The 26,995-nt window shown below is 43.9% G+C and overlaps 1 protein-coding gene across 4 annotated transcripts in view; it reads right to left on the bottom strand.

Moving 5' to 3' along the window:
- LOC146641936 (tensin-1-like) overlaps positions 1-26,995 on the bottom strand; it is a 132,531-nt gene that overhangs the window by 81,090 nt on the left and 24,446 nt on the right. For all 4 annotated transcript variants that reach the window (XM_085399461.1, XM_085399459.1, XM_085399460.1 and 1 more), the window contains exons 2-3: positions 23,444-23,558; positions 20,217-20,254 (exon numbers count right to left, since the gene is read on the bottom strand). In XM_085399461.1, the coding sequence (XP_085255587.1) occupies positions 20,217-20,254; positions 23,444-23,558 (153 nt within the window). The remainder of the gene's footprint in view (positions 1-20,216; positions 20,255-23,443; positions 23,559-26,995) is intronic.

The following is a 26,995-nucleotide window of genomic DNA, read 5'->3' on the forward strand; positions in this document are numbered from 1 at the left end:
ATATTACTATAAAAACCAATATGTCAATACTATTAAAACATTTCTTGTGTTGCTTTCGTTATGGCCATACCTTTATATGAACTATTATTATTATTATTATTTAAAAAAATTCTTAATCCTGGGTTTTGGTTTCAGTAAATCGGTTTCAGTTAGTAATTTGCTTAGGCGTTAGTTTGTATAGGGTTTTGTTATTTCTTGGCATTCCCTTCTGTGTCAAGTTTGTATGTCAATGTCACTGTCTCAGTGTTCGTTACTTCCTGTTTTATTTTTGCTAGTCTGCTGTGCTGTTTGCCTTGTTTGATTTTGCTTCCTCTTGTCTCATTAGTTAGTTCTCTAGCATATCGAGACTATCTCTCCACACCGTTACATATTCCATATGTACGGGTTACGACCCCCCTTGGTCGTGGCGTGTGGATATTTCTTTAAGACAAAAGGGCACGCCCGGCTACGCCCCACAGCTCACGTATAAAACAGCTGTGCAGATGTGACACCCGTGATTGTTTGATCTCCACTTGTGTTGTGTGTGTGTGTGAGTGCCTTGAGAGTGCTGTATGTATGTGCATCCATCAGGAGCGTGTTTCGGCATCCTCCATGGGTGCTGCCTCTCCCCAGTATTCCCCTGGTATGCCCTGGTATCCCTTAGCTTGGTTCCCCCTAGCTGGCCCTTTGAATCCCCTTGGTTGGTCTCCCTTCCCCGGCTTATCGCCTCGAAAAAAAAGGCTAGCTGGCTAGCGAGTAGCTCGGCTACAGTGAGGAAACACGGCAGGGACACGGCTTCAGCGTTCAAGCAAACGCTGTCGCCTGGGCAAAGTGCAGCTCGGCTGCTATATGTGTTAACACAGAGGGGATACGGCTTCAGCGTATCAAGCGTTCGCTGTTGGCCTGCTTAACACTGTGGGGAATAAACAGTAGGGAATTGGTAAGTACAAAATATTTATGACCACAATTTGAGCCCATAGACCTCGCTGTGTCTGATACGTCAGCCAGTGAGTGAGTGTTCTCCAGCACGCAGCGCTGGCTCTCTGTCTAGTGCGTTGCTGCTGTGTCGCGGGTCACATGGCCAGCAGGTGCAAAGTGAGCTGACACCCCCCAACTGTCCGCCAGTGTCTCATCAGGCCCACTCTTGCTGGCCCCCTGTCTACGGATGGCACAGAGTGGCTGCTATGCCCTGACGAACCTTGGGTTGCTCCTCACTTGGGCCCTCAGTGGCCTGTGCCACCAGCCCCTCCCCTGTCTTGGATGGTGCAGGTCAGCTGCTCTGCTCCTGGGACAGGCCCTGAGCCTTGTCCTACCTTGGCCATCCACTCAGTGGATGGCCAGACAGAGACTGGCCTCCTTTAACCAGTCTCTGTCTGGCATATAGGCTGCTGCGGCTGCAGGCTGAGCTCCCTTGGCGTATTGCCGCATTCACTGGCTTGCCCGCTGGTCGGTCTTCGCTGTGTCTGATGCCTCAGCCAGCAAGTAATAATAATAATAATAATGGATTGGATTTATATAGCACTTTTCAAGGCACCCAAAGCGCTTTACAATACCACTATTCAGTCACTCTCACATTCATACACTGGTGGAGGCAAGCTACAGTTGTAGCCACAGCTGCCCTGGGGCAGACTGACAGAAGCGAGGCTGCCATATCGCGCCATCGGCCCCTCAGGCCAACACCAGTAGGCAAGTAGGGTAAAGTGTCTTGCCCAGGGACACAACGACCAGGACAGAGAGCCCAGGGATCGAACCGGCGACCTTCCGGCCAAGTGAGTGTTCCCCAGCCTGTGGCGCTATCTCCCTGTCTGGGGTTGCCCGCTTCTTGCAGGATTGCGCACCTAGTAGGGTCCCCTCTCAGTGGCTCAGTGAGCTACGCTTCCTCTCCTCTCTCTGGTCCTGGGATTCCAGGTTTGGGCCCTAGGCAGAAGCCGAAGGCTCCAGCTGGAGATCCTTGGGGAGCGTACGCACAGGCTCGTCCTAGCCGACTGCATGTGCTTCTGGCATTCCGTCGCTCCAATCGCGTGCCATGGGTTGCGCTTGTCGGAACTTGTTGTGTCTGACATTTCAGCCAGTGAGTGAGAGGTCCCCAGCTTGCACTGCTGGCTCCCTGTTGGTGCTTGCCTGTGTGTCACGGACTTACACGGCCAGCATGGGGACACCCAGTAGCTGGGACTTTGTGTCTGACCTCGAGTGTCTCGTTGCGAGTTCACTCTTGAGGCTCCTCTGTCAGCGGACAAGCACGTGGTGACGGTGCTGGGGGTGGACCTTCATGTCATCGCCTTGCTCAGCCCTCCACTTACACAGGCTAGGCTGCCAGCCCCCCCTCCCTGTCTGTCTACAGCTCGGGGCGGCTTCGGCTTTTAGGATGGATGGGTCACATCCCAAGCTTCACCTGCAGTTGCTGGCTGTGTTCCCCTGGCTTGTTGCCCGTTTCGCCGGCTTACACGCCACTCAGGCCTCGCTGTGGCGAGTGAGAGTTCTCCAGCCTGTAGCGCCAACTCTCTGTCTGGCATTGCCCGCATGTCATAGGCCTATGCGACCAGCGGGATGCTACTTGGCAGCTCGATGTGCCGCGTGCCCTGGCGGTCTGCCTCGCGGTTCCCGAGCTGACCTTGAGCGGCCGATCACTTGCGGTCCTGCATCCTGCATGACCAGTTCAAGCCAGTCTAGCCTCTGCAGACTGCTGCCTCCGCCCCCTGGCTCGGCCTTCACATTGCGAAGCCCTGACCAGGGTGGTGTCTCTATTGGTGCGTTATCACTGACTCCCGGCACCTTCACTCTCAGCAGTTCGGTTGCACTGTCTCCTCGCGGGGTGTCTTACAGAGATACCCCGTACATATGGAATATGTAACGGTGTGGAGTGATAGTCTCGATATGCTAGAGAACGTACGGTTACGGTGTAACCTTGGTTCTCTTAGTGAGAGACTATCTCTCCACCATCAGGCTGCTCGGAGACGCGTCCCGATCAAACTATCACCGGTGTCACGTCTGCACAGCTGTTTTATACGTGAGCTGTGGGGCCGAGCCGGGCATGCTGGAGTGTCTTAAAAGAAATATCCACACGCCACGACCAAGGGGGGTTGTACTCCGTACATATGGAATATGTAACAGTGTGAAGAGACAGTCTCTCACTAAGAGAACCAAGGTTACACCGTAACCATACGACTTTGTTCACCTGTGTCATGTTTTCACCAGCTGTGTCTTGTGTAATTAGGGAGGAGCTGTGTCCTCTCTAATTACATTGTGTGCATTGAACCCTCAGTTTTTCTCAGTACCTTGTTCTGTTGCACTGATTGCACTGTGTGTCTACCTGAATGCTTTATTCATCACTAGAGTTTCTGTTTCTGCTGTTTGGGATTTTTCCCATGCCTAAATAAAAGTTAGTCAATTGTTTATTAAGTTTGCCCTCAAGTCTACATTTTCAATTCAATTCAATTTTATTTATATACCGCCAAATCACAACAACAGTCGCCTCAAGGCGCTTTATATTGTACAGTAGATTGTACAATAATAGATACAGAGGAAAACCCAACAATCATTTGACCCTCTATAAGTAAGCACTTTGGCGACAGTGGGAAGGAAAAACTCCCTTTTAACGGGAAGAAAAACTCAAAAACAGACCGAGCTTACATGTTTAATTTGAATATACTTTTGTTTTATTTTCTTTGACTTGTCCAATTCAGAATTTGTTGTAGGGCAAAAGGCAGAAAACAACCTGGACAGGTTATGGGTACATGACAGGGCTAACACAGAAAGACAGATCACACTCACTTTCACATCTACAGTCATTTTAGAATTGCTAATTAATCTAACCCATGCACGGACTGTGGGTGGAAGCTGAGAGTACTTGAGGAAACCCACGGAAGCCCTGGGTGAACATGCAATCTCCAGTGCAAGGCGCCTGGCCAGCCGGTTGTTTCAAAGGCAACAGTGCTAACCACTGCACCATCATGCTGCCTTAAAATGCACAAATAGTATGCAAACAGAACATTTTTCACTCTGACTTGAAGAAAAGCTACAGTTGTACTTTTGCCTATAAAAATGCGCAGACATGCACACTGACTCCAGAGCAAAGAAACATAAGGTCAACAAACAGGCCATCTCAAGATCCTTCTGTTCTAAAATACTTGTAGAAAAATATTTGGCTGACTCCTTCGGGGTTTCAAGCTCATGGGATGAACTTAGCTCTTGACCTTCAGAGAAGGAATGGTAAATAGGGCCATCAGTCATCTGCTAGCGCCCGGTTATTAGACCGTCCGTACCATTTGTCTGCCAACGCTATCTCCCAACTACTGCGCTGCATCTATACTGCTGAAGGGTGTTGCTATGGAGACGTGCTGTGATGGCTCTTTGATGTGACGCGTTTGCACCAGGGAAACAGAGTAGCTTCTGTGAGGGCTGCTGAGGAATGAGGAGGCTTGGCTCTGGCAACTTTGTGCATGTGTGTGTCTCATCACTTTCTCTCTGCCTCACCTCTGCTACCCCTCTGTCTCTCTCTCACTTTCATGCTTGGCTTGATGCTCTCTTTTCCATACCAACATTCTTGTACGCTCCTCATCCCTGCTTCTGTGCACGTCTTACTGTGTTTTTGGTCTTGCTCCACTTTCTCCCTTTTGGGAGATAAAGCAGATAAAAGAGGAGAACCTTAGAAGGAAAAAGCCTGTACAACAACACCACTAAAAGGAGCCATGAAAGGCTGTTCTGTGCTAAATTTGAAAAAGTGAATTTGAGGTCACTTATTACCAGCGTTAGTGCAATAGCTGATATATCCTTTTTCACCTTGCACATCAGTGCATGAGTGTTTGCGTCAAGGAAAAATGCGTTCTTGGAGACAGGTTGTTTTAGTGCGAAGAACGACAAAGTTGCTTTTGAATACTTTTGAAATGTCTTTCTTTGGAAAGCTTTTGTCTACACAGTGGCATTGCAGTTTTGCAAGATGAAGTAATGGAACGTCTACATATAGCCATGTAGTTAAGATCAAAATAAAGCTTGTTTGGAATCTGTTAAAAGAGACAGAATTCATAGCTTTCAGCATCCATCTATCCATCCATTTTCTTCTGCTTATCCATGGTCACTGTTTGAGTTCAGTAGATTACAATTGAGTTCTGTCTCCTCACCCCTCCCAGTTCAGGCGCTTAATCCTACCTGCAGTGGATGCTATAGGACAAACATGCTTTACTCAGCCAAGAGAGATCAAAAATATTAAATTTAGACTGTACCCCATAACACCGACCAGCATGTTTCTACTACTGCTTGAATCTGATTTGGATTCGCCTTTTTGTGGAAAGTTGTCAATCTGCTGTTTACCTCAGCTGTCAATGCTGGATGAGAAGTGTCCACCTTTTATTTGCTCTGCAAGAGGCTGTAAAACCTTGTGAAAGCAGTCTGACCCTGGTCAGTGAGTCAGAGAAGCTCACTTCTGATTCATGGCAGCATTGCTTAGGTGAGCTTAGCTTACTGATAACTTCTGTTAGCTGCTGTTCGCCAGTGCTAGTAAACTAACAGATTTGGTCTGCAGTGGCAACTGAAATGGACTGAACTTGTGGCCAAACTGTTACATCACTCTGTATTAGGTTTAGATCAAATATGGTGACATCCTATCTTCTTTATGAATCTGAGCCAAGATCTTTTTTATAGTGTTCTTTCATTAGTTATGTATTTCTATGAAACAAAGACATAAAATACTCCACATAATAAGAAGAATTGCAAAAACATGCTTCTGACAAGCCCAGGAAAACTAGCGTTTGTAAGCAGTGGCTTTCAGGAATACTTCTCAGGAGTAAGGCCACACCACTTAGCATGTAGCTGATCATTTGTGACTTTCAGAGACATAATTTTGAAGCATTTTAAAGTTTTAACAAACATGAAACAAACGTGGTGTGATTTTGTTTGGTTGTACGCTTCACAGTTATTGTAGTCTTGTGTGTGGAGCACAGCTGGGCCATATAAAAACTGAATGAGAAGTTCCCTCTCTATAATTATTTTTGCAAACAATTAATACAGAAGCAAAGGATGTAAGCTGAAACAATAGGAAAAGGTGAAACTTCCTGTAGAAAACCTGTTTGTATTTGTTTCCTATCCCCCCACTACCTCTTCTCCTGTTTTTCCGTTGGTGCATATTTCTTAGCATTTATTTAGAAAAAGACCACAGCGAGTTATTGACCCTTCAAGTGTAAGTATTACATTTTATGGTTCTGTGTTGTGTCACAGGTTGCATGTGCAAGTATAATGGGGCTTAATTTGGAGGAAATGTTTCCATGTTTGTGGATAAAATAAATATTTAAATTAGCAAGAATGCTAACCCTGTGGCTCTTTTATGCCTGGCTACTGTCTAGCTGTTAGTCAGTGCAGCTACAAAGGTTACACGGTAGGTATTAGCTAATGCAAATGTAGTTAAACTGAAATGGTTTGGTTTTAGTGGTTCTCTGCAAATGTAGCCAAAGTTTACAGAAAAGCAAGAGTGTTTCCATGAGTCGATCTGAATTTCTGCACTACAGACAAACACACACTTTCTAAGTTACATAAATAGCGCCAAGTTTTACAGGAGGTGATAAAACGGGGTTCTAACCATGCATCTTATGACATTAAAGAGCTTCTGTGTTGCATTTTATAGACCATGTCATTTGCCAGAGGTCTAATTACAGGACTCTCCCAGTTTTCACACATCCACACATGTTTGGATGTGGATTAAAATGTTTGGATGCCAGGATTATAAGCTCAGACCTCAAAAACCCTTGACCTCAAAACTCTTCACTGGAGGAGACCCAGCTTAGCTTTTGTTAGGCTTAACTGAGGTAGGAATGCACATCCATAGACTCTTGCAAACTGTGCTTAAAGGACATTGTTTTTTTGTCTAAGTAAAAGTATCTTTCTGTTGTGGATAAAGTTCCCAAGAGCTTTCTGATATCAGTTTAAAGTTTTGCTCTGAAATGCTGCCTATGTTATGTAAGCTCAGGCTGACTGACATGGATTTCTTGCCAGAAGAGATGAAATGGGACTGTCGAAGTCTCCTCACAGCAGTAATATCCCCAAGATTTTCTTTCACATGACAAAGGAGAGATTAGAGTTCCTAAAAATAACGACTGGATTGCCAGATCTTCTGCCAAACCTGAGCAGCTTTAAGACAAGGCTGCACTTTCAAAACTTGGGCCTGTTAACCAAAAGCCAAGTTTCTTCTTCTCACCCTATTTGAGACAGAATAAATGAAAAATTATAAATAGGGCATATGTGGCTGAGAAACTAGTGACAAAAGATGAATACATGAACCAGAATATGCTTGTTTGGTTTTAAAATGGCCTCATTATTTTATTCTTTGAATGCAATCATGACTCACTTCCTTGACATTCTGTTTTACCCTTGCTGCAGCTCCAGAATCTGTGAACATCTACAACTACAGGAAGTGGAAAAGCCTGATTGCTAGAGCACATTGTTCAGCTTCAGCTGATAGCAGCGATAAGTGAACAACAAAAACTTGGTATTGCCTGGCATGGACAGTCTGGATGGTGGCGGTTAGAGATTGTCTCTACCTGCAGAGTATCCCAAAAAGTAGCGTAGCATTTTCAGTGGGATAAAACGCTACATCCAGATAAACAGAATCATCTTTTTGGATCGTTACCTGGATGATTGAGCATGTATCAAGATACATGTAGAGCAACTGCATTAGCAGCAGAAAACTGTCCTCAGAATAGTATCTCTATAATATTGAGATAATATTTTTGATTTAATGTTTGCTAACAAAGAATATCCCCCAAAACAACTTAACTTTAGGTGGGCTTTTGTTCTTTTTTTTAAGTCTCATTTACATATATGACATCTGTAGTCTTGCCCATATTCTGTCAATTTAAGGCACTTCAATTCCGTTTTATTCATATAGCAACAATTCACAAGAATCACCTCAATGTGCTTTATATTGTAAGGTAAAAACCCAACAATAATATACAGTCAGAAAACACCCTATGAACAAGCACTTGGCAACAGTGGGAAGGAAAATCTCCCATTTAACAAGAAGAAACTTCCAGCAGAACCAGGCTCAGGGAGTTTGATAGTTGCTAACAATTAAATACAATAGTTTGTGTAATACAAAATAGTGAGTGATAGAAGGTGAGTCAAAAAGAAACACTGTCCGTTCACAGTCTACATTCAAACCTACAGTCAAGTTAGAATCACCATGTCTTCCTACTCCACACCAGATCGGCCCCAGTTGGCTGGTGGAACAGAACAGTGCTAGCCATCAAACTACTGTGCAGCTCCAATTGAAAAGTCTTTTTGAAATAGAGTTTACCTTAAAACCACAAGGACTAATGGCACTATTTCAAGACTTTTATGACATTGGGGAAGTCAGAAACATGACAGCCACAGTTTGGAGTTGACTCTATAGCTATACTGTGCCTGTATGCTTAGCAACCGTAACACAATGGAATTCCCTTTCTGCCAATTTAGAAATCCATCAGCTAGTCAAATGATTCAGACTATTGTTTTTCAGCAGTTTTGGTGGACTTTGCAGCTATCTGGGCCAAGAATTCAAATCCCATTTTCTGGTCACTATTTAGAAAGGCAGCTAAATTAAATAACGCTAATAGACGATGCTAATCAAAAGCTAGTCAGCTACCTTTTGGCATTTCAGCAAACACAATACTCCTTTTTACTTCACACTGACTGATGTCAAAGATTGGCCAATCAACTCAGATTATAAGCAGACCATAAATGTTCCGATACCAAAAAGTTTGTTCCTAGCTTACAGAATGTGCATGTTCACATGCAGATATCTGTTTATAGAGATGTCATGGTCCTGCGGCCATGACTCAGTGACTTTGTGTTTGTGTTCCTTATTGTTATTATTCTCTTTATTATTCTTGGGCTGTTTTGGGAAGGTTTGTGTTTTGGGATTTTAGATACTGGGTTTTGGGTTTGTGCTCCCTCTATTGGTCCCTGGTGTTAGTGTTCCCCTGTCTCGTCAGGTTAATCAGGTCCAGCTGTGTCTCCCACCTGTGTGTGATTTCCCAGTGTCTCTTTGTGTACTTTAGTGTGTGTTTTCCTCTGCTCCTCGTCGCGTCGTCTGTGTTCATACCTGGTGTAATCCCCTGCGTGCTCTCCCTGCTGTTCTCCCTTCATGCTCAGGTTTGCTATTTCTTTGTGTAGTTTCTCCCAGTTAGTTCATCCTTAGTTCTGTTTTACCATCCCCACTTTATATTGGATATTATCAATAAATCACCCTCACACCTGAATAAGTGCTGCGTTTTGAGTCCTCCTTCCGCTCTCCACACGGCCGCTGCCCCGGACCGTGACAGTACGACGCGACTACAACATGGACCCAGCAGCGCTTAACCCGTCCAAGGAGCTACGGGAGAATCTAATCGATGCCACACAGGAGCTTATTGACCTGTGGCTGGAAAACCCGGGCGGGGAGTCCCAGCGCGCTATAGAGAGGCGGCTACAGCGTCTGGTGACCGGTCTCCCATGGCTTCTAGGCTCGCTATGTCCGTGGGAGCGGGAGTTTCTCCTTTTGGACCTTGGACTACACCCCCCGTCTGCATTCACTTTTGAGCAGCCCGATGCGGTGAGTCAGCGGGATGCATTGCTTTCCCCAGTTTCCGGGACTTTGTTTTCTGGGGCTATTCAGAGCGGGATGGGAGACTGTATGGATCGCTTACCTACCTTCGTGGTAACGGATCCTTCCCAAGTGGGCGTGTACAAACCCGCTGCAAAACTGACAGACTGTGTCTCTGCCGCTCCTTCTGAGCCAGGACTTTATTGCCATTCTCCGGCTCAGTTCTGTGTCCAGCCACAAGCTTCCCAGTCTGTAGCTCAACCATTAGCCTCCCTTAAGCCACAATTTTCACACTGTTTTTCCACCGCTGTTTCTGAGCAGGGAGACAAACTGTTTCACTACGGATCTGTTCCTCAAAAGCTGGCTACATTAGAGACTATTGCTCACTCCGGGGCTTCCCCAGAGGCTGGGTTTCTGCCCTCAGCTTACTCTGGACCCCTGGAGGCCAAGATGCCAGCTGTGAACTGCACCGGGCTGTCACTGCCTGAGCAGGGTCAGTGCTCTGCGCAGCTGCAGCCCTCCTTATGTGTGCCGGAGGCCCACGTGCCTACTGGTTTTGTTTCATATGTGCCAGAGGCCCACGTGCCTACTGGTTTTGTTTCATGTGTGCCAGAGGCCCACGTGCCTACTGGTTTTGTTTCATGTGTGCCGGGGGGCCCGAGGAGCCCATCCAGCCTCCTGTTTCGCCTACTGGGGGGCCCGAGGAGCCCGTCCAGCCTCCTGCTTCGCCTGCTGGGGGGCCCGAGGAGCCTGTCCAGCCTCCTGCTTCGCCTGCTGGGGGGCCCGAGGAGCCCGTCCAGCCTCCTGCTTCGCTAGCTGGGGGGCCCGAGGAGCCCGTCCAGCCTCATGCCACACTGACTGCCACGTCGGCTGGGGGGCCCGAGGATCCCGTCCGGCCACCTGTGGCTGCTTCTCCACCTGTGGCTGCTTCTCCACCTGTGGCTGCAGCGCCGCCTCCTGCTACTGCCACGCCTCAGCCTGAAGCTTCAGCCTCGCCTGGTTCTGGTCCAGTTTCGTCCTCACCTGGCCCAGCTTCGGCTTCAGCTTCAGCTTCAGCCTCGTCTGGTCCAGCTTCATCCTCACCTGGCCCAGCTTCAGCTACAGCTTTGTCCTCGCCCGGCCCGGCTTCAGCTACGGCTTCTTCATCGCCTGGTCCGGCTTCAGCTACAGCTTCTTCATCGCCTGGTCCGGTTTCATCCACGCCTGGCCCGGTTTCATCCACGCCTGGCCCGGTTTCATCCACGCCTGGCCCGGTTTCATCTCCAGCTTCATCCACGCCTGGTCCGGCTTCATCCACGCCTGGCCCGGTTTCATCTCCAGCTTCATCCACGCCTGGTCCGGCTTCGGCTTCGGCTTCAGCATCGCCTGGTCCAGCCTTCGTGTCTGCATCCTCGTCTGGTCCAGACTTCGTGCCCGCATCCTCGGCCACAGCATCCTCATCTTCACCCACTGCGCCTGGTCCAGCCTCCGCTTCAGCATCCTCATCAGCATCGCCTGGTCCAGCCTCCGCTTCAGCATCCTCATCAGCATCGCCTGGTCCAGCTTCAGCATCCTCATCAGCCTCGTCTGGTCCAGCCTCCGTGTCTGCATCCTCGTCTGGTCCAGCCTCCGTGTCTGCATCCTCGTCTGGTCCAGCCTCCGTGTCTGCACCATCGCCTGCAGAAGCGTCTTCAGCATCCGCACCATTGCCTGCAGCAGCGTCTTCAGCATCCGCATCATCGCCTGCAGCAGCGTCTTCAGCATCTTCGCCCGCTGCGGCCCCGGCTTCCGTGCCTTCAGCCTCGCCTGGCCCAGCCTCGTTTGGGTCTGGAGCTAAACGGCCGTTTTCTAGACCGCTGGCTAGGCTACTGGCCGGGCGCCGTCGCCTGACTGGCCGCCGTTGCCTTCCGCACGGCCGGCCCCCGGACCGCCATCGCCTGAGCGGCCGCCGTTGCCTTCCGCACGGCCGGCCCCCGGACCGCCATCGCCTGAGCGGCCGCCGTTGCCTTCCACACGGCCGACCCCCGGACCCTCTTCGCCTGAGCGGCCGCCGTTGCCTTCCGCACGGCCGCACTGTGCATATTTTGAATGTTTTACTGCTTGACAAACCAGAGATTTCCTAGTACTTCAAGGTTTTTCAACCAAATTCGTCTTGCAGCTTAGGTAGAATTGCAGCAGTAAATATGTCAGACAGGACCACATGAATTTAGTACAGAAAAAAGACACAAACGGGTAAACACAATTTTATAAAGCATTCTCCAACATTGTTGTTTATATGAGAAATATTCAAACTTCTTGTACTTTCCTCGTCCAACCCCTTCCCATCATTCCTCTCTGCCACTACCTTTCCTTGCCAAACCTCGCCCTGTGTCTTCCAACCCGCCAGCCCATCGAACAGCACAAACCACTGCAAGAGCATTCCAGGAAGCTCCTCCAAGACATGGCAGGGATAAATCATGAGGAATAATGAGGGCTTGTTTCCATGAAGGGTGAGCGAGAACAGAGAGCTTACAGATGCTGTGCTGTCCAGTCATCAAAACAAGACAAACACGCATGTACTCAAGCGGAGAGATGATATACTACTGGGTGGATCTGTTTGCATAATTCTGTTGCACTGATGCCAGACTGAACTGAGAGGCAGTGATTTACATCCTAAAAGAATGAAGCCAACTGAAAAAGTACTCTAAAAACGTTGTAAATGCAGTCCTTGAAACATAGGTACATACTACTTCCATAAATATAGTTTAAGTCCACACAGTAGACAATTTATTAGGTACACCTGTTCAACTGGTCGGTAATTCAAATATCTAATCAGCACGTCACATGGCTGCAACATATGTGTAGGCATGTAGACACAGTCAGGACCACCCGGTGAACCTTGTGAATCAGAAGGAGGAAAGGTGACTTTGAACGTAACATGGTTGTTAGTGCCAGATGGTCTGGACTGAGTATTTGTGGACTCTCCTGATCTACTGATTTTCCCACACAAGCATCTCTACGTTTTACAGAGAACGATCTGAAAAAGAGAAAATATCAGGTGAGTTCTCTTTGCAAAATTGCCTTGTTGATGCCACAGATCAGAGCCAGACTCCTTTGAACTGACAGTGAGGCAACAGTACTTTTAAATGGCCACTCGTCATAATTGAGGAATACAGAAGAGCATCTCTGAATGCACAACACATTGACTCTAGAAGCATATTCAGCAGAACGTCACATCATGTGCTGCTCCTTCCAACTAAGAACAGGAAACTGAGGCTACAGTTCACCAAAGACACACAACAGAGGTTTGGCCCGGTCGGATGAATCTCAATTTCTTTTGCGCAGTGAATCTTAAAACCCAGAATAAACAAATAGATTAAAATACCGATACTAGCATGAGATAGACAATATTTTAACATTAATGACATACTTTGACTTCTAGTTTGATAAAGATTAAAAAAAATAAAGGTGTTGGAAATTTCGTGTCTATTTCGGCAAGTAGGGGCAGGAATCACAGAGTTACTTAAAGGATGATATCTTCATAATACATTGATAGTATTGTGGTGATCATGGGATATAACCTTACATGTGTACAGGTAATGACAAAAAAAAATACTCCTAAAAGTGATTAAGCACGTCAGGTGTTACTTCTATACAAAATAATTTACATTACTAGTAAAGTATTGCATGTATGTCTTAAAAAATGAAATTTGGTGCAACTTTATCACTAATGTAAGGAAGTGATATAGGATATATTGCTGTACTGATATTATGCCCCACTCCAAAGAAAGGTCCACAGCAATGGCTAATCAAGTGTCAACCACCTATTTGTCTAAAACTAATGAGATGTATTTACAGTGGAACCCCGACTTACGAAATTAATTCGTTCCCGAGGGTCTTTCGTAAGCACCCATCACGCCATTTGAGTGAACGATAGGCTACAGGCTAATTGCTAACTGCAACAACAATACGTCGTTCAAGTGGAACAGCGAAGCGCAAGTACGAAAGCCAAGGGGGTTGTCACATGATTCAGAAGGCATTGTGGGCATTGTAGGCATTCTGGGCTCAGCCAATCAGAGCCAGCGGATTTCATTTCACGGGCATTTTGCCGTAACACGGGCAGAAATATTGCCGTTAAGTGCCTTCGTAACTTGAATTTTTCGTTAAATGGGGTATTCGTAAGTCGGGGTTCCACTGTATTTATATTTATTCTTATTATTACTCTTTTACATTTTGCTTAACACATTTTTTCCAACTTCACAAATTATGACCTCGCAATGGCTTTTTTAAAAACTTCTGAATAAGTGGTGACAATAGTGGGATATGTACAGTCCCAAGAGCAGAAAGTGGCAAAGCACACAAGAACGGCAAAACGTGCCAAACAACAAGTGATAGAGCCATGGAAAGTAAGTTTGTTGTTTTCAAGTGTTTGGATGCACTAATTTGTTTTCAGTGACAATAAAGATAAACAGTGCAGAACTTTGTAACTGTTTTTCAAAGTGCTATACTATTATTATTATTATTATTATTATTATTATTATTATTATTATTAATAATAATAATAATAATAATAATAATAATAATAATAATAATAATAATAATAATAATAATACTCTCACTTATCAGGTGGTCACAAACACTAATCCAAATTGATATCTATTTAAAATTCTTAAACATTGTTTATCTGAAGCTCAGGTTGAAAGAGAGAGAGTGGTATGAGGAATCAACACAGGAGTCTTCTGTCTAACAGAGAGCCTCTGTTTCCAACACTCAGCCTAGGTTTCCTGACAGACTTTAGGCAAAACGCCAGCCACTGTGCAAACAAGTCTCCTCATCAACATAGGTGCAATACTGGCAGATAGAAGCCTGTAGAGTTTGTCTTCTGTGTGCTGTGGAGCATCCTCAGAGCTCTAATAACAGACATCCGCAGCGAGATGACTGTGGTCAAACAGTCAACTGAAAGAAAAACAGAACATGAAAAGGAGCCAGAAACTATTAGCTGCCTTCATCAAGGCATGTTAGTGGATGTCTGTCTTTTGCATGTTTATACTGACATTTTCATAAGCTTTAAAAGTTAATGACTGAACTGCATGTGGTTACTGACTTTCAACATTTCGCAGAATTAGGCTAATTGTTTCACTGACAACAAGATTACAGCGGTGTTTGCAAAATGGCTTATGGATGTTATGGAAGAGCCCAATGACAAAACATTTTCAGTACTATGTATTTCCTTATATTTTGTGATAAAAAGTATATAAGGCAAAAACAGAGTTTGTAAAATTGTAATTAGCTTGAAAGTCAATATTTGGTGTGACCATCTTTATTCTTCAGCACAGTCTGAACTCTCTTAGGCAGCTTTCTCATCATTTCTTTAAGTCGTCTTCAGGAATAGTTCTCCAGGCTTCTTGAAGGACATTCAAAGCTCTTCTTTGGATGTTTCTGCCTTTTGTTCTGTTCTCTGTCAACATGATCCCACACTGCTTCAATAATGTTGAGGTCCGGGCTCTGGGGAGGCCGATCCATGACTGATGGTTTTCCACTGTGTGTTTTTCTATCCATGTATGATTTTACTGCATTGGCAGTGTGTTTGGGATCGTTGTTGTGCTGAAAAAGAAAGCTGTTTCTAATCTGATGTTTTCCAGATGGTATTGCGTGGTGGATCAAAATCTGATAGTACTTTTCTGAGTTCATAATTCATCAATTTTGACAAGATCTCCAACACCACTGACTGAAATGCTGCCCAAACCGTATCAGAGAGTCCACCGTGTTTTACAGATGGCTGTAGACACTCACTGTATTTCTCTCTTGATCTCCTCCAAACACAATCATTTGAACAGATTAAAAAAAACTTGGATTAATCACTCCATCAGATCTTTTGCCCTCATTTTCAATACAGTTCTTGTGTAGCTGTCATAGCTCAGTCTTTTCTCCCAGTTTCCCTCCTTTAAGAATTGCTTCCTGATGGCCACCCTTCCACTGAGACCATTTCTGGTGAGGCTTTATTGAACAGTAGATGATCAGCTGAAGGTCCACATGAATCTCTCAGGTCCTGTATCAGGTCTTTGCTGGATTTTTCCTTGTTTCTTAAGTACATGGCTTTCTGAATACTGTTAATCTGTTGTAAATAGTATTTTTAAACCTGACACATCTTCTTTGGCCCTCAGCTTGTCCTCAAAAATTTTTAAGGATATCTTACATACCATATATCAGGTTTTTGACATAGCGCTGGTTCATATCTTAGATTAGGAGCCTTTTTATGCTTCAGTGTTAGTCAGTGTTAAGCGCCTTAACAAACAAAAAACATTTGTCTATAAATGGTCAGCTACAAGGACTGTAAACTTGTAAGTCATTATATAATCAGCACACTTTTGTCCTTCTTGTCCTACAGTGGGGCAAAAAAGTATTTAGTCAGCCACCGATTGTGCAAGTTCCCCCACCTAAAATGATGACAGAGGTCAGTAATTTGCACCAGAGGTACACTTCAACTGTGAGAGACAGAATGTGAAAAAAAAAAATCCATGAATCCACATGGTAGGATTTGTAAAGAATTTATTCGTAAATCAGGGTGGAAAATAAGTATTTGGTCAATAACAAAAATACAACTCAATACTTTGTAACATAACCTTTGTTGGCAATAACAGAGGTCAAACGTTTACTATAGGTCTTTACCAGGTTTGCACACACAGTAGCTGGTATTTTGGCCCATTCCTCCATCCAGATCTTCTCGAGAGCAGTGATGTTTTGGGGCTGTCGCCGAGCAACACGGACTTTCAACTCCCGCCACAGATTTTCTATGGGGTTGAGGTCTGGAGACTGGCTAGGCCACTCCAGGACTTTCAAATGCTTCTTACGGAGCCACTCCTTTGTTGCCCGGGCGGTGTGTTTTGGATCATTGTCATGTTGGAAGACCCAGCCTCGTTTCATCTTCAAAGTTCTCACTGATGGAAGGAGGTTTTGGCTCAAAATCTCACGATACATGGCCCCATTCATTCAGTCCTTAACACGGATCAGTCGTCCTGTCCCCTTGGCAGAAAAACAGCCCCATAGCATGATGTTTCCACCCCCATGCTTCACAGTAGGTATGGTGTTCTTGGGATGCAACTCAGTATTCTTCTTCCTCCAAACACGACGAGTTGAGTTTATACCAAAAAGTTCTACTTTGGTTTCATCTGACCACATGACATTCTCCCAATCCTCTGCTGTATCATCCATGTGCTCTCTGGCAAACTTCAGACGGGCCTGGACATGCACTGGCTTCAGCAGCGGAACACGTCTGGCACTGCGGGATTTGATTCCCTGCCGTTGTAGTGTGTTACTGATGGTGACCTTTGTTACTTTGGTCCCAGCTCTCTGCAGGTCATTCACCAGGTCCCCCCGTGTGGTTCTGGGATCTTTGCTCACCGTTCTCATGATCATTTTGACCCCACGGGATGAGATCTTGCGTGGAGCCCCAGATCGAGGGAGATTATCAGTGGTCTTGTATGTCTTCCATTTGCTGATGATTGCTCCCACAGTTGATTTTTTCACACCAAGCTGCTTGCCTATTGTAGATTCACTCTTCCCAGTCTGGTGCAGGTCTACAATACTTTTCCTGGTGTCCTTCGAAAGCTCTTTGGTCTTGGCCATGGCGGAGTTTGGAGTCTGACTGTTTGAGGCTGTGGACAGGTGTCTTTTATACAGATGATGAGTTCAAACAGGTGCCATTCATACAGGTAACGAGTGGGGGACAGAAAAGCTTCTTACAGAAGACGTTACAGGTCTGTGAGAGCCAGAGATTTTCCTTGTTTGAGGTGACCAAATACTTATTTTCCACCCTAATTTACGAATAAATTCTTTACAAATCCTACCATGCGAATTCATGGATTTTTTTTTCACATTCTGTCTCTCACAGTTGAAGTGTACCTCTGGTACAAATTACTGACCTCTGTCATCATTTTAAGTGGGGGAACTTGCACAATCAGTGGCTGACTAAATACTTTTTTGCCCCACTGTATGTAGCAGGCACCAAAATAGATTATGCAAATATTATCTCATAGCATATGTTAAAACAATTACCATCATCACACCCTCATAAAAATCAGTATAGGTGCCATTAAAATACTATAAAAACACAGAAATGCTTCATAAACCCAAATAAAAAACCCTTAAAACCTTCAAGCAACTGTCATTCAATGCCCTGGGCAGTGTTTGGCATATAAAGGGGAAGTTGTGGCGAATTAAAATAATAAACACACAAAATGAAATCAGTGCAGCGCTGCAGTTATCTTCATGTCTGGTGAACTGCAAACTGCTGGCAACAAACCTCATTGTGCTTCATGACAAATTTACTGCTCAAGGTCAGCGAAGAGGCGGCCCAAAGCATTGCCTAAATTCACATTCGTATTTGCACAAATCGTAACCGCACTTTTACAACCTGAAACAACGAGCACGGCGCTGGCATATTTGTGTCCTGTTTGTTTTTGTTCAAGGGTCATTTCCCTGGATAAAGCCAACACAAATGTTTGCTCCCAAGTAAGTCAATATTGGCATTTGCACATTAACGCATCTCTAATTTTCATCCAGATTTACAATTTCCCTCCATCTACAGTCCTTTCCCTTCTGACACGCAAACCTACTCTCCTCTCAAAACATTTCCTGTCGGCTGTCTGTCACCACCAGAACGAATGACTCATGACGCTATCCTGATTATTCCCCAAATTGCCACCACAAATGACTTTGCCCGGTTTTAGAGGTATTTGGCAGATTTCTCCGTCGATGTTTTGGGAACACATAACTTTTGTTCCTATAGTAATATTTGGGTAGACGAATGGCTTGAGGGGAGGTTTTTTGGGGAGAGGAGTTATGAACTGGAGAGGAAAATAAAGGAGAGGGGAGACATTTCAACATTTCTCCCCACCAGTCACAACTAAAACCACTAAGTATACAGCCTTTTTACACTCTTTCCCTCCACCCTTTCCCTTGCTTCTCATTCACTCATTTCTCCGCTCCTTCCTTTTCATTTGCTCTCCCCTTTTTTCTTTATTTTTTGTTACCGCTGATTGGGATCAAATGTGGTGAGTGGAACTGTGATCCCACAGTCAGTCAAGAGGCAGAAATAAAGCCTTACATGGCGTATTTGCCCCCAAGTAGTTATTTTTTTTTTTTGCACATATATTTGAAGTCACTGATCCACCACAATATTAAAAACCACTGACAAGTGAAGTGAATAAAATTGATCATCTTGTTATAGGACAATGTTCTGCTGGGAAACCTTGGGTTTTGGCATTCATGTGGATGTCACGATGATATGTACCACCAAGCAAGACAATACGCCTCACACCACTTCAAAATATACTCAGTGACAGCTCGAGGAACACAACAAATATACCGAAATTATGATCCCAGTTCAATAGCACTATCAAAATCCAATCCCAGTAGGGCCCCACTGCTAATCCAAAGGAGCTGAAGACCATGATGCCAAAGTCCTCGTACAGGATACCCCGAGAGGTCCGATCTCCATGCCCCAAATGGTCAAAGTTATTTTGTTAGCAATGCATAGTTATGGCTGATTATGGTACAAGATAAAGCCACTATACTAATAATAATGCTTCATGCATAGCTGGTAAGTATCAGCAGTTTCTGAATGATGAGGTGTAATTGAAGTGAAATTAGGGGTTGATCTGAGTGGGCGATCATTTACAGTGAAAAATAATTGTGGGAAAACGAAACGAAACCACACAAAAAAACAGAGGGCTGCCAAGTACAAATGAGGCGACGATGTTTTCAAAAGATTTTTTTAAGTATATAAAATTGTTTTAAATTATATTTAAACTGATAACGTTATTTGTGTAAGGACATGTCACATGCTACTCAAAAGTAATCAGAATCATGAGTCTTTTTATTCTCTGTGTTGGATCAAACAGCCAAAATCTTAAATACTTAAATAACTGAACCATCAGATGCACCAAAACAATCTAAACAAAAATGTTAGTATTAATTTACAAAATATGGCAAATTGATATTTCTTCTTGTCTTTGCATTTATCTACTCCCTCATTTATTTTGCCTTTTGCGTAATTTTGTATTTCATGGATTCAATTATTCATTTTCAACCTGTGCTGATGATTTCAGCAGTTTTGGTCCTCCGTAGATGACCGTATAAGCACTATAACCCACACCATTACAAATGGTAACTGGTAAATGGCCTGTATTTGTATAGCGCTTTACTTAGCCCCTAAGGACCCCAAAGCGCTTTACACTACATTCAGTCATCCACCCATTCACACACACATTCAGTGTGTGAATGTGTGTGTGAATTACAAAGAAATCTAAGTGGAGATGTGCACTTGCATGAAGTTTATTAGCCAGCGTGCTGCTCTGGATGACGTCACACTGCAGTCTGAGGCAGGCAGGTTAAAGCTTTTTTGCCGGACTGTGCATTTTTCCATGCAGTGCTAAAATTGATTTAAACAGCCTGAAAAAACCCATAAATGGGCTTCGCTTAACATTTGCAATAGTGCTTCAGGAGGGGGAAAAACCGTGTAGAAAAGCAACTTTTAAATTCCTGCTATTCCCGATGCAATGACCACAGTCACAGTTTATCTGCTGTATGTGTGGTGCATTGTATGTGCTTGTACAATAAGTAAAAATATGTGTACTTCTATACAGTAATAAGGTGTGACAAAGACTAGAATGCACAATGAAGACATCAGTCTCATCAGTAACAAAAGAAGACAGTGAAGATCGTGTCTTACCTTCACTTCACATTTCTTGTGGCAGGACAACCGGCACGCTGAAATAAAAGAGGCAGCATTATGTGCAGTTGTTAATTTACACCCACAGGAGCAAAAACCATTAACAACCGTAAAGAGATTAATGGATGTTTCCTTTCACATAGATCACAAAATGAAGCTGAAAGCAGCAACTGTAGATGTGTGCTCAGTATTGGAAAACAATTAAAGTGCTTAGATGGTGTGGAGAGTTTAGAATTGCAGCGCTGTACTGCTGAATGCACTGAAACTGAAATAAGGTCAGCACTATCCCTGATGCAAACATGCTGTGGTGCTGCCCTCAAGTGGTCACATGAAGCAAACATCCATCCATCAGTTTGCATTTCACTACCTTAATGTTTCAGGCAAAAGGTGAAACATTGATGCAAAAATCAATAGCAAATGCAAGCCAAAGTGATTGAAATGAACACAGAATGTTGATTAAACAGTGATAAATTGGACTTTTAATGTATGTTCTAGACTGTTAATGGGTCACACTTGAATCAAGGTGGTACAAGTCTCCTCAGCACATAATAGTAACAGTCTGTAATCAAATTTTATTCATTTATTAATGCAAATTTGTCTTTTTGCATGTTTGAAGCAAACACTCTTTATGAAAGATGGTCAGAAGTTTCAGGTCAGAAAGGTTAAGCCTTTGCACAGAAACCTTCAAGCTGCATTCTTTTTAACTACCAGGAGGGGGCGAATCCTCTATTTGAAAACAGGTATATAGGTATGTGAGGAAACAAACCTTCTTCTTTATGGATTTATGACCTCACCAAACACTTTGAAGATACGCGTAGGATTCCAATCATTAGTTTGAAGTGTTACTGATTACAACACGATGCTTATTTTACAAAACAAAGTCCTATGTAGGGTAAAATACACAGGGTTGCTTGCTTTATGACTTTGCTTAATATGACTTTTCTCCCCCATTTTTAGTCAAAGTCAAATTTATTTATATAGCACATTTAAAACAACAAATGCTGACCAAGGTGCTGTACAATTAAGATAACTAAAAGACATAAAAACATAGGGAGACATGATAAAAGAAAAGAAAAAGAATCATAAAATTAGAAGATTTGAGTAAGATATAACATAGTTAAAAGTAATACAAACTCATTCTGATTTAAAAGCCAAGGAATAAAACTGGGTTTTCAGACGGGTTTCAAAAGTGTCCAATGTTGGGCAGGTCCTGATGTGAAGGGGCAGTTTGTTCCACAGTTTAGGAGCAGTTACAGCAAAGCCCCGATCTCCTCTGTGCTTTAATCTGGACCTCGGGACAGCCAGGAGCAATTGATCCGCAGACCTCAGTGATCTTGCAGGAGTGTACCAATTTAAAAGATCAGAAAGGTATGAGGGTGCTAACCCATTTAATGCCTTACAAAAAAAAAATCTTAAAATAAATTCTAAAACTAACTGGCACCCAGTGCAATGATGCCAGTATGGGAGATACGTGTTCACGCTTGCGTGTGCCAGTTAGTAACCGTGCTGCAGCATTTTGGACCAGCTGTAGACGGCTAACTGATGACAGACTAACACCAGAGTAAAGATTATTACAGTAGTCGAGGCGAGATGAAATGAAGTCATGAACAGCTCTGTCAAAGTCTCTAAAACAGAGAAATGGCTTCACTTTAGCAAAGATTAACCTTTTTGTATGTCTTTTGTTTATCTCATTCTTTGACATTCAAAGGGCCTCCCTGAGAGTTTTTTTAGCTGATTTTAAAGCAATGTATCTGGACGATTGCACAGCACATAGTCTTATTGTCACATCTAATCCTTTACAATAACCAGCAATGTGCTGCATAGCAACCCTTCCTGGTAAAGGACAACAAGGAGTTTTAGATAATTATAATTGTCCAGGTGCTTGTGAACATATAGTACACTATAGCTCTAGTTTAACAGGACAGAAAGTACAATAAATAAAAGTGTATGCCTTCTTTTCTTTTCTGTACCCATATCTATCACCCAGCGTCATTGCTACCCATATTTCTCACTCTTCACCCTAGCTCTGGCCCCCTCCCCTACCACTCATCCCTTTCCCCCTCTTTCCCCCTCTTATCTAGGCTAATGCAGCAGCAGCAGCAGCCATGCTAATTTTAACACCAAATCCTCAGCCAAAGCCCTATACAAGCCCATTCCCCTACTGCTGGGCTTTTCTCCCCGTTTGTCATCTGGCCTCTGCTAAAGACACTCTGTTTGTACTGTAGTTCAAAAATGGGGAGAGCAAGGGAAAGAGTGCAAAGACAGATAGAGGGAGACCAGAGAAAAAGAAACAGAGGAAATGTGAGGCTGCCTGGGAGTCTTCTAATGTTAATTTCCCTTGGACTTTTCTTGGAGTGACAATAAAACCTTTAGTACTTCTAAAATTAGACTCAAAAACATGTGACTGGATCATTGAGGAAGAGGGGGAGGCAGGGGCTCAAAGGCAAGAGGGAGAGAAAGCAAAGCTAAAACAGTAGACCAATGCATACATAAATAGAGCGTACAGCGTAAACAAAAAGGATGTGTATATTAAAAATAGACTTGGGGAGAAAAAACATTCAAATACAAATAAAACTTTGTTTTAAACCTTTCTTTAATGTAAACCTGAATGGCTTAAATTATGCTAGAATCAAGCTTTAGCTGACCTGCACTGAACTGAACTGTGCGGCAGTTTTTAGAGAGAAAATGCTTTCTTGATGCTAGAGGTCTGAGGAAAATGGCTAAAATGCTTCGAGCTGACCGGGAGGCAACAGTAACTCAAATAACACTTACAACCAAGGTATGCAGAAGAGTATCTCTGAATGCACAACACATTGAACTCAGCAGCACAAGACCATGTCCAGGACCTTCTTTTAGTCAGGCGATGGTGCTAACTTCTGTAATAAAGATGTCTAGGGGTTTGTTAAACTATTTGCCCACACTTTTTTTTCACAGACTGACAATGTTTATAATAATGTTTCTTAAAGTAAAATTGGGTCATAACTCATAACATAACTGATATACATCTATTTACTGCCACTTCCAGGTTGCAGAAGCAGCAAGTCTAAGGAAGATTCATGTGAAGTCTAAGGAAGGCAGTTGTTATAAAATGGTCAGTTTTTATATTTATAAATGAATCTCACCCTCAGCCATTCTGGGAATCCAACCCCTGCCTGGTCATAATTTACTCGGTCTACTGTCTTAGGTCTGCTCAGATCCACTTTAAAGCCAACATGCTAGACACCCACCTTTGCAGATGAGGCCCTCCTTGGTGATGGCCTGCTTGCATATATCACAACTCTTGGCCTTCTTGAATGGCTTCAGCTTAAAGGTGTGCGTGTGGACGCCCTCCAGCTCGTCGGGCTGCGGGAAGAAGAGGAAACGAGATCAGGAGTGCATCGCTACAAATCGATGGAAGCAGATCCAAAGCCAATCAAAACACATTCGATACATCTGGCTGCACGTGAGAGTTTCACCTCAACTTTTGATGATTTTTGGTTTCAGCTAAGCTGTTTCCTTGTGTCTTTGTTATACTGAATAGGAGGGTTAATGTCCGAAACAGTGATGCAACTCAAACAAGTCATTTTTCTACCTTATAAGGCCCAAAAGACTGTTGCGTGCAAATAAGTGCACTCACACTGACACACACACGCACACACAGAGACACAGCCCACCCAACAGCATAGGATATTTTCACTTTGAAGTTCTCTAATTAAATGACTAATTAACGATGGAGTGAAAAAAAGGCCTTACAGCAGCCAGCAACCTAAAAAACTCTAGGAATGATGCTTGCCTGTGTGTGTTCGTGTGTGTGTGTGTGTGTGCAGTATTGTTTGCAAGTGTGTGTCCGGGGCTTCATTTCAGAGCAGCCTGAGGACACAACAGCTCGAGAAACTGTGCAAAGCAGTGAAGAAGAAAAATCAAAAATATTGTTTTACGCATGCTGATGATGATGAAGAAGAAGATGGGGTTGCAGCTGCTGCGAGCATGTTGCTCATGACCAGGATAACAACTTGGAGGATCCCAAAAGACCCTTGCAAAATTAATTCCATGACTTGTGTAATTTATTCCTGACATGCAATGACATCTCGAACGCTGTGTTAAAATGTGGGTTTCTCTCCAAACAGCTGCACATTACTCAGAATTGATCTGATTAGTCTGTCCTGCAGCTTGGAAAATGCACTCAACGCACGAGTTTTTCCTTTGAAGGAAACCAGCCGATGAACGCTTCAAAATGTGCTCAGAATAGACGAGTTGGTTTAGGTTTCTGAATGTTTTAGGCCTTTATTTTCTTTCTGACTTGCTTATGTGGTTTGATCTGGTTTTATTTTATCATACAAAGGTCTGTGGGTTGCTTTGATGCAGTTACCCCAGTTCGTATGGCCAAAAAGACAACAGGCAAATCCCAGATCTCTTCTTTTGTCATTTCATCATGTGACATCATCACTCAGAATTGCACTTAAAGCAAACACCCTGCTAGATCTCCCTCTTTCCCTGTTGTCCAGAGCCCACTTTTCCTAACAGCCTCCTCTGTGAGTCATAATAATGATGCCATTTCCTTTGTGTATTTGTGCAGCTGGCCTGGTTTGGGTTGAGCTCGGCTGGGCTGTAAATCTGAGTTTGCTTTATTGAAAACAGTATTTTATATACACCTCCTTCCAGATATCACCTTGAAAGGATGCATGAATGAGTCAATGAATTAAGACATTCCTCAAACATTCCCACGAATATAAATCATTGCGAGGGCTTTGGAATATTTATTTCTGGCAAAAGGAGAAATCAATCTTTCTTAAGGTGACAGGGTCTATACCTGCAAACATAGTTTTGTTTTGTTTTTAACAGATTAACAGTTGAACAGTTAACTGATTATCTTATTCAACATAGGCAACATTGCTGCCACATCATGTTGTGCAAGTTGCTCACTGTAAATAGATCACTGATCACTTCTCCTACAGAGGAGTGATCGGTTTTAAGTTTTTCTGCTTTCTGTGTCTTTCTTTAAGTAGATAAACGCGCTAATTGTTTCTACTTGCACCAGTTTGTGTTGATGTCTAAAGGTAAGTCTGTAATTCTGTAGTAGCACACAGTAATTGATTTCGTTTGCAGAGCACCAACGATGAGGAGCTGTTTGGGGGAGGGGAGGTTCTTGTAGAAAGAGTAGCTCAGAGCAGCTTATTTAAAATGCACAGGAAATGCATGTGCACGTGTCCACAGTGCTCCTGAAATTTACTCATTACCACTCAGAGATTGTGGTCCATCTCTAAACCAAAGAACAAGTGACGTCTTACTTAGGACCACTATGCAACAGACAGCTCCTACTGCCACCTACAACATAACCTTCTACCACAAGTACTGTTTGAAATGCCGTGCTGTGGAACAGACTAGAGAAAACCTTAATTTTGTAACATTTTGCAAGGAGAATGGGGATCAATTTACGAAAAATGTGCAAATATACAAGAAAATGTCTAATGAGCTTCGAATGAGCTTAAAAGTCAATATTTAAGTAGTCTTCAGGAATAGTTCTCCAGGCTTCTTGAAGGACATTCAAAGCTCTTCTTTGGATGTTTCTGCCTTTTGTTCTGTTCTCTGTCAACATGATCCCACACTGCTTCAATAATGTTCAGGTCCGGGCTCTGGGGAGGCCGATCCATGACTGATGGTTTTCCACTGTGTGTTTTTCTATACAGGTATGATTTTACATTATCTCTCTTTTCCCCTTCCTTAAGAAGACTTCTTGATGGCCACCTATCAGCTGAGACTATTTCTGATGAGGCTTCAGTGAACAGTAGATGGATTACCTGAAGAGCCAGATGAATATCTCAAAATCTGTGTCAAGCCTTTGCTGGATTTAGACCTGCCACTTTTTTTGTCCTCCATTTCCTTAAATTTTTAAGGACACACTCCAGAGAGTGAAGTAGAATAGAATAGAATAGAATAGCCCTTTATTGTCACTGAACATGTACAATGACATATAAATAGTAAGACAGCAGGATTAAATAGCAAACAGGAGAAATGTATACAATCAAGAGAAATATATACAAAAATAAGAAAAAGCCACAACCTAGTAAACAAAATAGTTGCAAAGTGCTTGGAAGTAGTGCAAAGAAAAGACTTGGTCTGAGTACAGAGTTCGTTTTTGAGTGGCCTGAGTGATGAAGGGTTACTCACGCCATGGCTTGGGGGTGTGGGGGGATGTTGTTTGCTAACAGTCTGAATGTCCCAGGGTAGGAACCTGTTTGTGAGTCTAGAGGTGTCGGACCTGATTGACGTGAGGGCTGCAGGTCAAACGGGTGGTGGGCAGGGTGCAAGGGGTCACCTGTGATGGCCCTGGTTTTCCTGAGACGGGGGGATCTGGTGATGGCCTTCAGGGGTGGCAGAGGAAAGTCACTGACTTTTTGGGTGGTATTAATTACCCTCTGCTTAGCCTTCCTGTTCTTAGTAGTGGCCCCTGAGTACCAAACACTCAGGCAGTAGGACAGCATGCTCTCCACTGAGGTGTGTGAGAAGGCCAGCAGCAGCTTCTTCTCCAGGTTATTCTTCCTCGGGATATGGAGGAAGTGCAGTCACTGCTGGGCCCTCTTTACCAGGGCGTTGGTGTTGTTGGTCCAGGTGTGATCAGTGGAGACGTGGGTGCCCAGAAACCTGAAGGTGGAGGCAGATTCCACCCGTTATCCTTTTACAATGGCAGGGGAGTGACCTGTCTGTGCCTTCTGAAGTCCATTATGAGCTCTTTTATTTTAATGAAGTTCAGCTTCATGTTGTTGTCCAAGCACCAGCCTCAATCAGCAAGTCGGACAGAT

The sequence above is a fragment of the Rhamphochromis longiceps genome, linkage group LG23, assembly GCF_057381845.1.
Source record: "Rhamphochromis longiceps isolate RC_006_pf linkage group LG23, R_longiceps_female_GT1.1, whole genome shotgun sequence".
Classification (NCBI taxonomy): domain Eukaryota; kingdom Metazoa; phylum Chordata; class Actinopteri; order Cichliformes; family Cichlidae; genus Rhamphochromis; species Rhamphochromis longiceps.